Genomic DNA, 14,294 nt, shown 5'->3' on the forward strand with positions numbered 1-14,294 from the left:
TTTCTGATGTGTGTGAAACCCAAAATCAATCCTCATTTTTATCCTGGTAGACGGTTTGACGTTTCTGTGTAATGAAAGCTGAAATCCACCTTTCCAAAGCTGCCGAGTTCTGCTAAAATTGAAGTTAGCAATCCTTACCCTTCCTCTTTTCCAGGAAGGACTGAACAGTCCAGTTCACCTCCCCTACTGCGTTCCCTCAAGGTGTATCAATCTCACTCAAGGAGACCCGACCTCTCAGCCATGTCACTCTGTGACAGCTGAAACCCCTGATCAAGGAAACCTTCCAGGACAAAATTACATCTAAAACATTTATGGTGACCATTAAAAATATATAAGGATTGTCATAAAGCTTATATTAAGCTTGCAGGTCTGGGATACTTTCCATACATTAGTGTGACCTCCGCACTCAAACCTTTAGTGCTTTAATGCTCAGGGGCATAATACCACTTTAATGCCCCGCACACACGATCAGAAATTCCATCAGAAAAAAACTTGGATGGTTTTTCTGACGGAATTCCGCTTAACCTTGCCTTGCATACACACGGTCACACAAAAGTTCTCTGAACTTTCAACTGTCAAGAACGCGGTGATGTACAACACTACGATGAGTAGAGAAAATGAAGTTCAACGCTTCCGAACATGCGTAGGAATTTTGCGCATGGGAATTTGTACAGACGATCGGAATTTCCAATAGGAACTTTTTCCAACCAAAAAAATAGAGAACCTGCTCTCAATCTTTTGCTGGCGGAAATTCGGCCAGAAAAAGTCCGATAGAGCATACATCACATTTTCCGACCAAAGGCTCTCATCAGTCTTTTGCTGGCCGAATTTCCGATCATGTGTATGGGGCATTACTGCTTTAAAGTGGTTGTAAACCTTTGTTTTTTTTTTGTTTTGTTTTTTATTATTTAAAAAAAAAAAAAAAAAAAAAAAAAACATGCCTATACTTACCTGTTTTGTGCAATGGTTTTGCACAGAGTAGCCCCGATCCTCTTCTTCTGGGGTCCCCCGCTGGCGCTCCAGGCCCCTCTTCATCAGGTGCCCCCAGGGAAAGCGGCTTTCCATGGGGGCACCTGATGAAGAGGAGGGGCCTGGGCATGTGGGCTTGCTCCCGAGTCCCGCTGCTGCGTCTATTGACACAGACAGCGGGACTCGGTCCCGCCCCCTGCCTCACTGGATTTGGTTAACAGCCACGGGAGCCATTGGCTCCCGCTGCTATAATCAGTCCAATGAGCAGAGAGAAAGCGGCTGGAGTTGCTGCGCTTGTGCACATCGTTGGGCAGGATTGGACTCAGGTCAGAAAAAGGGGGTCTGCTGCAGCACAGAAGGTTTTTCACCTTAATGTATTAGAATGCATTAAGGTGTAAAACCTTGAGGCTTTAGAATCACTTGAAAGACGAATTCCGGTACGGATATTGTTACACGAGTCCAGCTTGGCTCAATGTAACTATGCATAGACCATACCTAGATGATCCCCCTGGAAGCCGGAAATCTCTGTATAGGCGCCGCTACTCCAATGATCTCCACTTGCTTCTAGGTTCCAAGTTGAGCAGCTACCCTGCTACGTTCTGAACATAGGAGGTCGACCGCTCACCATGGGTTCCATTAGGGAATGCTTTTGCTTTTCCTCAACGAATGCAAAGCATTCCCTGATTGGACAAGTTGGCGAGGTAAGGACAGATGTCACACTTTCCACACCTTGTTCAACCAGAGAACACTTTGTATTAATTTAAAAAAATAAAATAAATGCAAAGCATTCTCCGAATGGTGACCATGCCAAGTGGCCGACCTCCTGTGTTCAGAATGCAGCAGGACAGCTGCTAGGCGTGGGAGATCATTGTAGTAGCGGTGTCTACTTCCGTGATTCAGTTTACATTCTCAGCTCTCCTGCTGCCCGTGCCACTCAATGCCCCTCTGATCCGGAGAAATTGTCTTCTGAAGTCCTTTGGGAAACCAACACTTGCGGAAATGTTGATTTCCCGGGTCCCTTGCAGCTCTTGCTGGTTCCTCCCTCAGGCCTCCACTTATTACAGGGTACAATAGTGACAAGGTCAGCGGGACCAATGAGAGCTGCAGGGGAACCAGGAGACTGACACTGCCAGAGTTATCAGTTTCATCAGACACATCAGGATTTCTCAGGATAAGAGCATTGATCGGCAGCAGGAAAGGTGAGAACTTCCACTTTTCTTTTACAAGTAAAGTTTGGTTTAAACATTTCTGTACAGCAACAGAGTCACCTTAAGATCCTCTTAGGACCAAGCCACAAGTGCGATCTTGTAGGGGCTACAGAACTGCTTACTTTCTACTAGGAAAGCTGAAGAGCCGTCAGTGATGGGTATGTGTCACAAACACTTCAGTTACAAAGCAAGGCCCATAAAGATATAGATGAGCGAGTTTGGGGTGGAGGAACTTAGCGTGCAGAGTCCTGACCTCAACCTGAGAATGCAAGCCAGGCCTTCTTGTCCAACATCAGTGCATGACCTCACAAATGCACTTCTAGAAGAATGGTCAACCATTCCCATAGACACACTCCTAAACCATGTGAACAGCCTTCCAAGAAGAGTTGAAGCTGTTATAGCTGCAAAAGGTGGGCAACCCAATATTTGGGATGCCATTAACCACTTGCATGCCGATAAGTCGGCACAATGCGGTGGGCAAATGGGCGTACCTGTATGTCCCATTTAATTGCCAGGGCTAGCGGTCACGTGCGCCCGCCACGTACAGCATGACCATGCCCACGGATTCGATGTCTGCCGGTGTCCCGGAGCCGCAGAACGGGGAGATGCCTATGTAAACAAGGCATTTTCCCTGTTCTGCTAGTGACATGACAGAGATCTACTGCTCCCTGTCATCAGGAGCAGTGATCGCTGTCATGTCAGTAGTAGCCCATCCCCCTGCAGTTAGAATAACTCCTGAGGACACACTCAACCCCTTAATCGCCCCCTAGTATTTAACCCCTTCCCTGCCAGTGTCATTTAAACAGTAATCATTGCATTTTTATAGCACTGATCGCTGTATAAATGACAGTGATCCCAAAATAGTGTCCGATGTGTCCACCATAATCTCGCAGTCACGAGAAAAAAAATAAAAAAAGAAATCGCAGATCGCCGCCATTACTAATAAAAAAATAATAATAAAAATGCCATAAAACTATCCCCTATTTTGTAGACGCTACAACTTTTGCCCAAACCAATCAACATACGCTCATTGCATTATTTTTTTTTTACCTAAAATATGTAGAAGAATACATATCAGCTTAAGCTGAGGAAAAAAAATTGTTTTTTTTATATATTTTTGGGGATATTTATTATAGCAAATAGTAAAAATAAAATGGCTTTTTTGTTTCAAAATTGTCGCTCTTTTTTGTTTATAGCGCAAAAAATAAAAACCGCAGAGGTGATAAAATACCACCAAAAGAAAGCTCTATCTGTGGGGGGGGGGGACTTCAATTTTGTTTGGGCGCAACATCACACGACCGCGCAATTGTCAGTTAAAGCGATGCAGTGCCAAATCGCAAAAAAAGTGCTGTGGTCAGGAAGGGGGTAAAATCTTCTGGGGCTGAATCGGTTAAAGTTCATGTGTTTGTTAAGGCAAGCATCACGATACTTTTGGTAATATAGTGTATAAAAGGGATGCAAGTCTTGGCATTCTTATTTACATTTCTGGGATTTGGCAAGTACTTACAAAGAGCACTAGCACTATAAACGTTCAGGAGGCTTCACTTCCATGGCTTTAGCTCAACACCAGCAAAACCAAAGCATGTAGGCGCCTGCACTAAGGCTTGCTACAATCTCTTTTACTGTAATACTTGGTCTGGTGTGAATTTCTTGCATCTGAAGAAGTGACATCACAATAGGAATGTACTTGTCAGTCTAGAGTTGAAATCATGTAAATAGGAAGGTTTGGACTTACATAGAGGCAGGGCATGTACACCCTGTTCCCAACGATCACATCAATGAAGTCATCCGGACTGCAGTCTTCTCTGAAAAGGATCTCTGCATTAAAAATTTCTGGAAAGGCAAGTTAAAGACTGTTCTACTTGTGGCAGATGACATGGCAAGTGACGTGGCAGGTGATGTGGCAAGTCACGTGGCAAGTGGACAATCCACAATTTGTGGCAGGTGCCGTGGCAAGTGACACGCTAAATACAAGTACACTGCAGCTCTCACAGCTGCTGCTACTCACTCTGGTCTCACAAAATTGCTGAAATAGTTAATTTTTGAGCTGGGGAGGGTCTATGATGTTAGCTTAACTAAACGCTTCTAGACGCAAACGCGGTAAAACGCGGTAAAACGCCACTAAATCGCGGCAAAACGCGCGTTTCTAAACGCCGGTTTCAACATGTGTCCAGCAGCGTTTGCATCTGCGTCTCGTGTGCATGAAGCCTTAGGAGATATTTCTTGGACCTACAGGTAAGCCTTAATCTAGGCTTACCTGTAGGTCAAAGTGGTTTGTAAGGGTTTACAACCACTTTAAAGTGGATGTAAACCCGAATTTTTATTTTTTTTATGTCATAATGTAGAGTATAAGATTTCCTATCATTTGAGCACAATCTTGCCACACAGAGTTAATCCAGCTCTGAGCAATCCATTTTTATTGTTCAGTGAGATAATTGTTGACAAACAGAGAAAAATGTTGTCAGATCCTCCCCCTTGCTGTGAGTGACAGGTGATTTACATATCTGGTGCACTAGCCTAAGAGACATGCATTATTTTTTAATTCCCTCCCACTCCTTTCTTCTGCTGCTCTGCCAGGATTGGATGTTCCCCACCTCAGCATAATTGGGCATGCTGAAGTCATGTGGTTACTTTCCTGTCTTTTCACTGGATGTTAGAGATCATAGCAGAAGTTCAGTGTAAGAAATACACAGGAGAAAATGCATATTGACAAGGGGAGTGTAGAGGTGGGCGGGGAGTCTACTGACATCACGACTCCACCCACCGAGCTCCAGACAACAGACCCACCCACAAAATCTGCAGTTTTTCAGGTCTCATAACAGACAGAGGGGAGACATTTGACGGGTAAAGATACATGCAGGAGGCATGTATATCCTTATAGATAACCCCTATGGCAGTAGTTTGGAAAGGATGACATTTGGTTTACATCCACTTTAATGCATGAATACATAAAGCAAAATCTAATAAAGGTTAAAAGAGTATGGGTTTAGTTCTTCCCCCCCGAACCCCCCCCCGGTTCATACTTAACAAGGTGAAGGCAGCATTGGTCCGATGCTGCATCTGTCCCCCACCACCTCTGCACTGAGAACCGAGCGATCAAGCCCTGCTGACTGTCAATTAGCATCTCTCCGCTCCGTCCCCTCCTTGCTCTCTGGAGCGCTGGGCTGTGGAGGGGCAGGGAGCAGAGAACTCGTGCTCTCAGTGGCTCGCTGAGAGGCTGAGATGGTGTTAGTCCAGGCATCCGGTGGATCCAGACTTCCACTGTCACGATGACGGGGTGCCTGGATGGATTTCCGTGAATGAATTGCACTCCTATGATCCATAGGAGAAGCACAGCCAAATGATCTTTGGCTATGCTTCTCCTTTAACAAATCAGCACTGCTTCCATGACTTGCGACTCTGTATCTACAATAAAAAGTACACAAAGAAGGCTTCCCTGAAAACTGGGTAGCTGATACCTCTCCCACTCTTCCGTTCCTGGCTCCATTAAAGTGGGAGTAAACTCCAATGCATGAATTTTACTTATAGGTAACAAAAAAAATAAACGCTGTTTATTTTCCTTTGAAGCCTATAATAAGGTACTGTAAATGTCTCCTAAACATGCACCATTTAGGAGATATTTACTGTAGATGAGGCTGGTGACGTCACCGGCACATGCGCTCTGAAGGAACGCTATATCTGTGCAGTTCCTTCAGAGTCCCGTGCTGTAAACAACGGCTCCAGCGCACATGCTCGGGAGTGACTTCATCGTGGCTCCGGCCACTCACACAACCAGAGTCTGCAAATCCAGAAGGCAGACCAGGTCAGGTCAAGATGGAAGCACCGTCAGAGCGCAGCTGGAGGGCTTGATCCTAACGTAAGTTTCACATAATGTGCTGGTATGCAATGCATGCTAGCACATTATTACATAGCCTTGCAGGTTTTAAAAACAAACAAAAAAAAAAAAAAAAGCCAGCAGTTTACTTCCACTGAAATAAAAAGCCACCACCTAAAAAATATTTAGCAACCAGCAAACTTTTGGGAGTGCGCCGCTCTACAGGGCGACAGAATGACACCTCTGCCTTTTTTTAAGTCCGCTTCAGGTCAGTCATGTGCCTGCTGCAGGGGAGAGGAGGAAGCGCGATCAGCGGCTTTGCCATTGGAGCCTGTGGGTAATGTGACAGCTCCTGGAATTCCAAGCCGTTGTCAAGTGCTCCATCCCACAGGGAAGCTGGAGCCGCAAGATCATGTGACTGGACCAGAACAGACTAAAAATGGTGAGCACACAGATCTTATTTACACAAGTTAGGCAGGATAGGTATGATGAGGGGGATGGGAACATATTTAAAGAGATTCTAAAAGGCAGACTTTTTTTTTTATCTTAATGCTTTCTATGCATTAAGATAAAAAGCTTTCTGTGTAAAGCTGCCCCCCTCAGCCCCATCTCGATCCAGCGATGTTGCATGAGAGCCTCGGCTGTCCGGGGACTCTCCCTCCTCACTGGCTGAGACATAGCACCGGGCTCCATTGGCTCCTGCTGCTGTCAAAGTTGATGAGCCAATGAGGATTGGGGGGGGGGGGGGGGGGACCGAGCCAGCAGCTCTTTGTCAGGATGGACACACAGAGAAGCATCTCGGCTCGGGTGCCCCCATAGCAAGCTTCTTGCTGTGGGGAGCACTCAGCATGAGGGAGGGGCCAGGAGTACAGGTGAGGGACTCCAGAAGAGGAGGATCAGGGCTGCTCTATGCAAAACCAACTATAAAGAGCAGGTAAGTATAACATGTTTGGTATTTAAAATAAAAAATAAAAAAAACACAAGACTTTAATATCACTTTAAGAATAGTTGATGTTAGTCTTGAATTCCATTTTAACTTTACTTATTGTATAGAGAAATCTTTTTAATGGTTGGTGAATTTTAACAGATGAGTCAACATGGGAATGCTTGGCATGAGAAACTGGCACCTATGCCATACACCAGTTTGTAATTAAACAGTACCTGCAAATCCCTTCAATTCTGCTAATTAACAATTCACAAATCTCCTTACTGAAAGGTATGAACATTTCTTTTGCAGCTGACAGCAGAAACAATGTTTTGGATCAAATACTCGCAGCGCTTTGTGGTATTTTGTTATCCTTTTGTCCCTTAATGATTTTTGGAAAAAAGGATACTATATTCATGAAGAATGAGTTGCACCAATTTTTCGGAGCACTGAGTGAGAGGTAAAGTAGAGTTGAATGAGATTCCTCCTCCTTTCTTGGGCTGTAAAGAAAAAAAGATGACATAGATCAAATAAGTCATTACATACGTAGATTGAATTGCTCAATAAATAGGTCTTTATTTGGCCAAGCAGATTTAATTTGCAAGATAAAAACCCACCCAAAAAAAAAACTACTGTCCAGATCCTCATCGATTTAGTCCTTTTAACGTGATTGTAAAGGTTGTTTTTTTTTATTTTTTATCATTTTTTAAAATAACAAACATGTAATACTTACCTCCTCTGTGCAAGGGTTTTGCACAGAACAACCCTGATCCTCCTTTTCTGGAGTCCCCGTGGCGCTCCTGGCTCCTCGTCTTTGGCGAGTGCCCCCACAGACAGCCGGAATTCATGGGGGCACTTGTGCGGCACGCTGCTGCATCCATTGACACAGACAGCTGGACTCGGTCCAGCCCCCGGTCGCTGGATCTGAGTGACAGGAGCGGGAGCCAATAGTTCCTGCTGCTATCAATCTATCACAGGGGTCCTCAGACTACGGCCCTCCAGTTGTTCGGGAACTACAATTCCCATCATGCCTAGTCATGTCTGTGAATGTCAGAGTTTTACAATGCCTCATGGGACGTGTAGTACTGCAACAGCTGGAGGGCCGTAGTTTGAATATTCCTGATCTATCCGATGAGGACCCGAGACAGCGGCTGGAGCTGGTAAGAAAAAAAGGGGGGGGGGGTGCTGCAGCACAAAAGTTTTCACCTTAGATTGCATTAAGGTAAAAAAAAAAAAAAAAAAAAAAAAAAAAACATAAAGGCCACTGGATGGTTTTTGACATTTTTACAGCAGCTGTTTTTTGGTTGTAGATGTTTTTTTTCTACAGTGATTAAACTCTCCATCGTGTTATCCTATGTGTCCATGCACAAATAGGCTGTTAGCAGTTTTGGACAGTGACGTTTTTGAGCAGTAAAAAAAAAAAAAAAAAAAAACACCCAAAACTAGTGGGTTTCGAGAGACGTTTTTCAGCTGTAAAAACGCTCTAACACTGCTAAACGCTCAAAAACCTTGCTTACCAGCGTTTAATGTTTTTGATCCATTGAAAAAATAAAAATAAAGAGAACATTTTCTTCAAAAATAAATACGCTAAAGCGCTATTGCAAAAACTTTGAAAAAAGTTGAAAGACTCACTGCAAAGTTACTGACGTTTTTATAACATTATTTTAACGCCCAGTGTGCATGAGGCCTAAAGGGTTTAGAACCCCTTTAATGGACAATTCCGAATACATTTTTAGCAAATACTGAACACACATTCATCTATATATAAGGGTTGCGCCGATAGCGGTATCAGTGCCGATACTGGATATTTTCACGATTGCTCGTGAAAGTGCTCCAACACCCAAAACCGATACCTTTTCACCCCACTGACGAAGTTCCGGTGAATATAAAGCGTATTTGGGGGGAGGGGGGAGCTACGGTCTGACGCCACTCGCTGCCATCTGGTGGCCATACAATAGACAAAAAAAATTAAAAAATTGTTTGAAAATCTGTCATTTGGACAGTTCGTTCGTTGTCTAGTTAATGAGCACAAATCTAAAATCGGTTGTGACATTTTTCAGCTGAAAAATCAAAAGGAAAAGTTTGGAAAACTTTGGTGCAACTCAGTGAAAACTCAGTGCAAAAGTTTGCACTGGGCTTATGTGACAAAACGAAGGAAAAATGTATTCATTTAGGTCAGTTGAACGTTTTAATCGATCAAATTTCGGTCATTACATGATGGCAAAATCATTTGCTCTCATGACCTCTCTTGATGAAAACTCGTTCAAACGATTTTACGACAAGTGTATGGTTAGCATTACTGTTTAGCTAAAATGTGAGTAGGATTCTTTTACAATAAAGCCTTGGAATATTTTATCAGTGAGCACTTCGATCTGTTCTCTCACTTATTTTTCCCTGGGGGAATAATTTTGGAGATCTGGATATCCATTTCCTGATGTACTTTTACCCTTCATGGGATATGCGCTGTTGACCACCTGTTAAGTCAGGGGTCCATTTTAGGAGGTGAGCGAAGCAAGTGCTTTGGTGGTGGAAGCGTATATACGCGCATACTCGGTTAATACCATCTGGGCCTTGTAGTTTACCTTTTTATCATTGGACTTTGTGCTAGATCTTTTAAAAGGAGTTGTAAACCCTTGTGCATCCTATGCTTTAAAGATGAAAAAACTTCTGTCACTGACCGGCCCCCCAGTTTTACTCACCTGAGTCCTGTATTCCCCCACTGGATACGTGCTCTTCCTCTCTGCCCTGGGTTCTCGGCTTTTGATTGGACAGATTGATAGCAGTGCAGCCATTGGCTCCCGCTGCTGTCAATCAAATCCAATGACACAGGGGGCAGGGCCGAGTCCTACATTCTATAGACGCTGAATGCTGGACCCCCCCCCCCGAGAGAGTGCTTCTCCTAGGGCATGAGTGCTCAACCTGTGGACAGCCAGCTGCTGTGGAATTACAAGTCCCATGAGGCATTGCAAGGCTGACAGTTACAAGCACGACTCCCAAAGGAAGAGGCATGATGGGACCTGAAGTTCCACAACAGCTGGAGGGCCACAGGTTGAGCACTCATGTCCTAGGGCAGTGATGGCGAACCTTGGCACTCCAGATGTTTTGGAACTACATTTCCCATGATGCTCATGCACTCTGCAGTGTAGTGGAGCATCATGGGAAATGTAGTTCCAAAACATCTGGGGTGCCAAGGTTCGCCATCACTGTCCTAGGGGGTTATAAAATGTGGGGGAGGAGCTACTAGCACCACCGGGGGACCTCAGAACAGGAGGATTGGGGCCACTCTGTGCAAAACTAACTGCACAGTGGAGGTATGATATGTTATTTAAAAAAAAAAAAAGACATCACTAAGTTTTGATTGTTTTCTTGCGCTGTACTTTCCCTTATATTGTTGTTGCTCAAATCATACTGCAAAGAATCCAGTGCGACTTGAACAGGAATGCGGTCCGATCCCTGTCCAAATCGTATTCGCTTTTCCCCACTGCTCCTGTGTGAACTCCGGCTAGGTTCACACAGGAGCAGTGGGGAAAACAGCATGCGATTCAGAAAGCAATCGTACCGCAATTCCTGGTCAAATTGCATGTGATTCTTTACAGTGCGATTCAAGCCCATTCATTTTGAATGGGCTCAAACCGCAAGCAAAAGGTATCAGCAAGTACTTGACTGAAAGTATCGGTACTCGTACTCATTGGCAAAAAAACGGTATTGGTGCAACCCTATTATATACTGCATTATACCTATTATATACTGCATTATACCTCTTAAAGCGGAACTGTACTTATAGATGCAGCGGTGTCCTGGAGCTCAATTGCCCGCCGTTTACAGTTTCCCTGACTTCAGCCATTTTCATTGGCCAGGCCGGGATGACATCACTCCCGCACTTGTGGCAGATGCCAAGTGATGTAGATGTACACTGAGCTGCGTGGGAGCACCTCGCTGTACAAAGCGCACAGGCAGGCAAAATAGCAGGTCTTTTCTGCATTAAAAACCAGCCTGTTCACTTTTTTTTATATTACAGTTCCATGACACCTGATCTTTCTCTGTTGCAGTTAAATAACACATTCAGATCTTATCCCTCCCCCCCAGCCTGTGATTGAAAAATTTAGAAGTAGCAGACGGATGAACTCCTCTCTCTGCTCTTTCCTCCTATCAGCATGCTCATTGTTACTGCTTCAGCACAAATCATTCGCTAATGTTAGGGATGGGGGTGGGAAGTTGAATAAGCGGCACTTGCAGTTTTAAGTGAAGGCCCATTTTAAATCAACTACTCTCTTCGTTTTATACTTTATCAAATTCATTACATATTTATTTTACTTATATCAGGAGGGTTGTCTCTATATACTATAAATACATTTAATAGTTTTACTATTTTGTAATTTCATGGAAGGTTTTATGCACTCACTGGTGTATTATAACTAATCTTTCAACCATTGATTTTTTTTTCTATCCCCTATGAATATTATGTATTAATACTGGACAATAAATTTTATATGGCTTTGTCTTTAGGACTTATTTTAGAACCAACGGTGACAAAGTGCATTATAAGCCACCCACCTTGAAATATATATTAGGCTTGGCCTTGTTCAGTCGGATGCCCACCGATTCCAACTCTTTCTCCAGCAGAGATCTGGACACAGAAAAAACATAACATAAAAAAAAAATAAAAAAAAAGGGTGCAGTTGACTATGACATTAAACAATATGTAAATCCAGCATTTAATATTCCTGATATGTGCCTGCTGTACCATATGCTTGTATCAAACTATCCTGTTCTCTTTGTTTTGCTTCCTTTGTGTGAAATCCCTGGCGTTCCTGCCAGTCCCTCAGCTTTCCTATTAAAAACTGACCACACTAAGCAGGAGAGCACACAGTGGTCAGTTCTCCAACTATGTTGTGAACTCTGTGTACTCTCCTCCAATGATCAGACTTGTCCTGATATGCCCCTCCTGCACAGCCTTTCACTGGGAAGCTCAGTGTGCTGCAGTTTCTCCTTCCCCAGCCCTTATGCAGCTGAGAACAGAGAATATGTAATAACTTATAAAATTGGGGGGGGGAGATATTTATAATTTTCTTTTTATACCTATACACATTTATTTTTTAAACTGAATGGGTGGTTTTATAAGGTGATCATTTACAATCACTTTAAAGCCTGAGTCAAGCCAAAAGCTTTTCTGTACATGGATAGAGTGGGTCGTGTTAGAATGTCAGGTTTCTTATCGCTATCTGTCCTGGTGAAACTTTCCTTCACTTTTACAGCTGAACGCCAGCCTTCCCTAGTCATGCACAGTTGTACAGGCTTCTCTGCTGTACTGACATTGCGTTCTCCAACTTCACTGCACACTGTGAGCTTCTCACAATGTCTATTAGACCCAGCAGCAAGTCAGAGAGAGCCCAGCTCATTTCCTGGCTAAAGGACGCCTAATATCATCATCTAGCCCAGTGATGGTGAACCTTGGTACCCCAGATGATTTGTAACTACATTTTCCATGATGCTCATGAACTCTGCAGTGTAGCTGAGCATCATGGGAAATGTAGTTCCAAAACATCTGGGGTGCCAAGGTTTGCCATCATTGATCTAGCCCAGGGATCTTCAAACTACAGCCCTCCAGCTGCTGCGGAACTACACATCCCATGAGGCATTGTAGAACCCCGACCAGGGCATGATGGGAATTGTAGTTCCTGAACTGGAGGGCCATAGTTTGAAGACCCCCTGATTCTAGCCTTTCCCTCCCTGTATGTCTCTGGCTAGTGCTTTCAAAAATGGAGACTCAGAATGACTTGTGGGCATTGTCCAAGGAAGTCTGCACACAAATGCAGCATGTCTAAGAATGCCCACTACACCCATCAAAGCCTTTTTATACCAGCTTAAAGTGGTTCTACGGACTGAAGGTTATTTTTTTACTTTCATGCCTGGGAGCGTGCCTGCTTGGGTGCCCCCATTGCAAGCCGCTTGCTCTGTGGGCAAGAGGTGGATTGGGGCCGCTCTGTGCAAAATTTTCTTTGCTTTTTCAAGGGAGGGGACATAGCTTCCTATAAAAAATCACAGCACCTTGCCTCAGTACTTCTCCCAAAAGCCTCCCCCCCCCCCCCACCCCCTCAAAAAAGAAAAAAAAAAGTTTTATGGATGACTGCATGAACCTACTGACCTTTGTACCTCACCCTTTGTGGCGTCCAACATCATGATGACAACGTCCGATGTTCGAGCCACAGCAATTACTTGCCGTCCTCTTCCCTTCCCTGAAATGTAACAATAAATGTTTAAAGTCGCATCTATCACATAAGGGGGGGTCTGTTAGCCCCAAACATGCCACCCAAATGACAATCAAGCCAGGGCTATAGAACAAACAATTGCCAAGTAATAAGCCATGTGATGGTCTTACCCTGGGATGCTCCTTCAATGATTCCGGGAAGATCCAGTAGCTGTATGTTTGCTCCTTTGTACTGCAAACAAAAAGAAAGGAATTATAATATTATATATATATATATATCAAAAAATAGGATATAAAAATTTTGTTTTGCCTCCTTAAAGTTGGCGTAAACTCCCATGCATGAATTTTACCTATGGGTACTGTAAATATATGAGGAGGTCGGTAAAAACATGGCTCAATCACCTGCTTTTTACAGCCCTCCAACCACAAGTGTAAACTTAGCCTCATAAATTCCGTTAAAGGTACGCTCACCTCTATCACTCCAGGAATGCAGGTCAGGGTGGTGAACTCATAAGAAGCAGCTTCGCTGGCTGTGGATGTCATTAAGCTCAAGAAGGTGGACTGCAATTTAAAAAAAAAAAAAAAGTCAATATATAATAAATGAATAATATACAAATATATAAAAACAATTATACATATACAGAATAAATTATATATAATGATTATACAAATATATAATAATTTAATATATGAATATTCTACAAATATAAAATATAGAATATACAGTATACTGCAACCAGTATATGCTTATTTGGATTTTTACCAAAAGTATGTAGCAGAATACATATTGACCTAAACTGATGAAGGCATTAAATTTTTGATTTTATTGGGTGCGTTTTATAGCAGAAAATAAAAAAATAGTTTTTTTTTTTTTTTCTTCAAAATTGTCGTCTTTCTTTATTTATTAATGGCGCAAAAAATAAACGCAGAGGTGATCAAATACCACCGAAAGATAGCTCTATTTGTGGGGAAAAAAGGACAATTGTTTTCAGTTAAAGCGACACAGTGCCGTATCGCAAACAATGGCCTGGTCATTAAGGAAGTGGTTAAACTTCATTGCCATGTTGGGGAGGATGGGTGAGGGACAAACCAGGTAAGGCTTTGAATGCTGGTAGCCCTCCATCAGCCCAAATCTCTTGATGCCTAAAATTCAGGAGCCATTTCAGTGTA

General features: G+C 43.3%; 1 protein-coding gene across 1 annotated transcript in view; it reads right to left on the bottom strand.

The window, feature by feature from the left end:
- The window catches only part of DRG2 (developmentally regulated GTP binding protein 2), a 29,012-nt gene that overhangs the window by 11,451 nt on the left and 3,267 nt on the right, over positions 1-14,294 (bottom strand). Inside the window, exons 3-8 of the mRNA XM_077449446.1 lie at positions 13,596-13,685; positions 13,296-13,356; positions 13,062-13,152; positions 11,471-11,543; positions 7,326-7,416; positions 3,913-4,010 (exon numbers count right to left, since the gene is read on the bottom strand). Of these exons, the coding sequence (XP_077305572.1) occupies positions 3,913-4,010; positions 7,326-7,416; positions 11,471-11,543; positions 13,062-13,152; positions 13,296-13,356; positions 13,596-13,685 (504 nt within the window). The remainder of the gene's footprint in view (positions 1-3,912; positions 4,011-7,325; positions 7,417-11,470; positions 11,544-13,061; positions 13,153-13,295; positions 13,357-13,595; positions 13,686-14,294) is intronic.

The sequence above is a fragment of the Lithobates pipiens genome, unplaced genomic scaffold (genome assembly GCF_037356315.1).
Source record: "Lithobates pipiens isolate NorthernLeopardFrog02 unplaced genomic scaffold, aLitPip1_a1.2 Scaffold_22, whole genome shotgun sequence".
Lineage (NCBI taxonomy): Eukaryota > Metazoa > Chordata > Amphibia > Anura > Ranidae > Lithobates > Lithobates pipiens.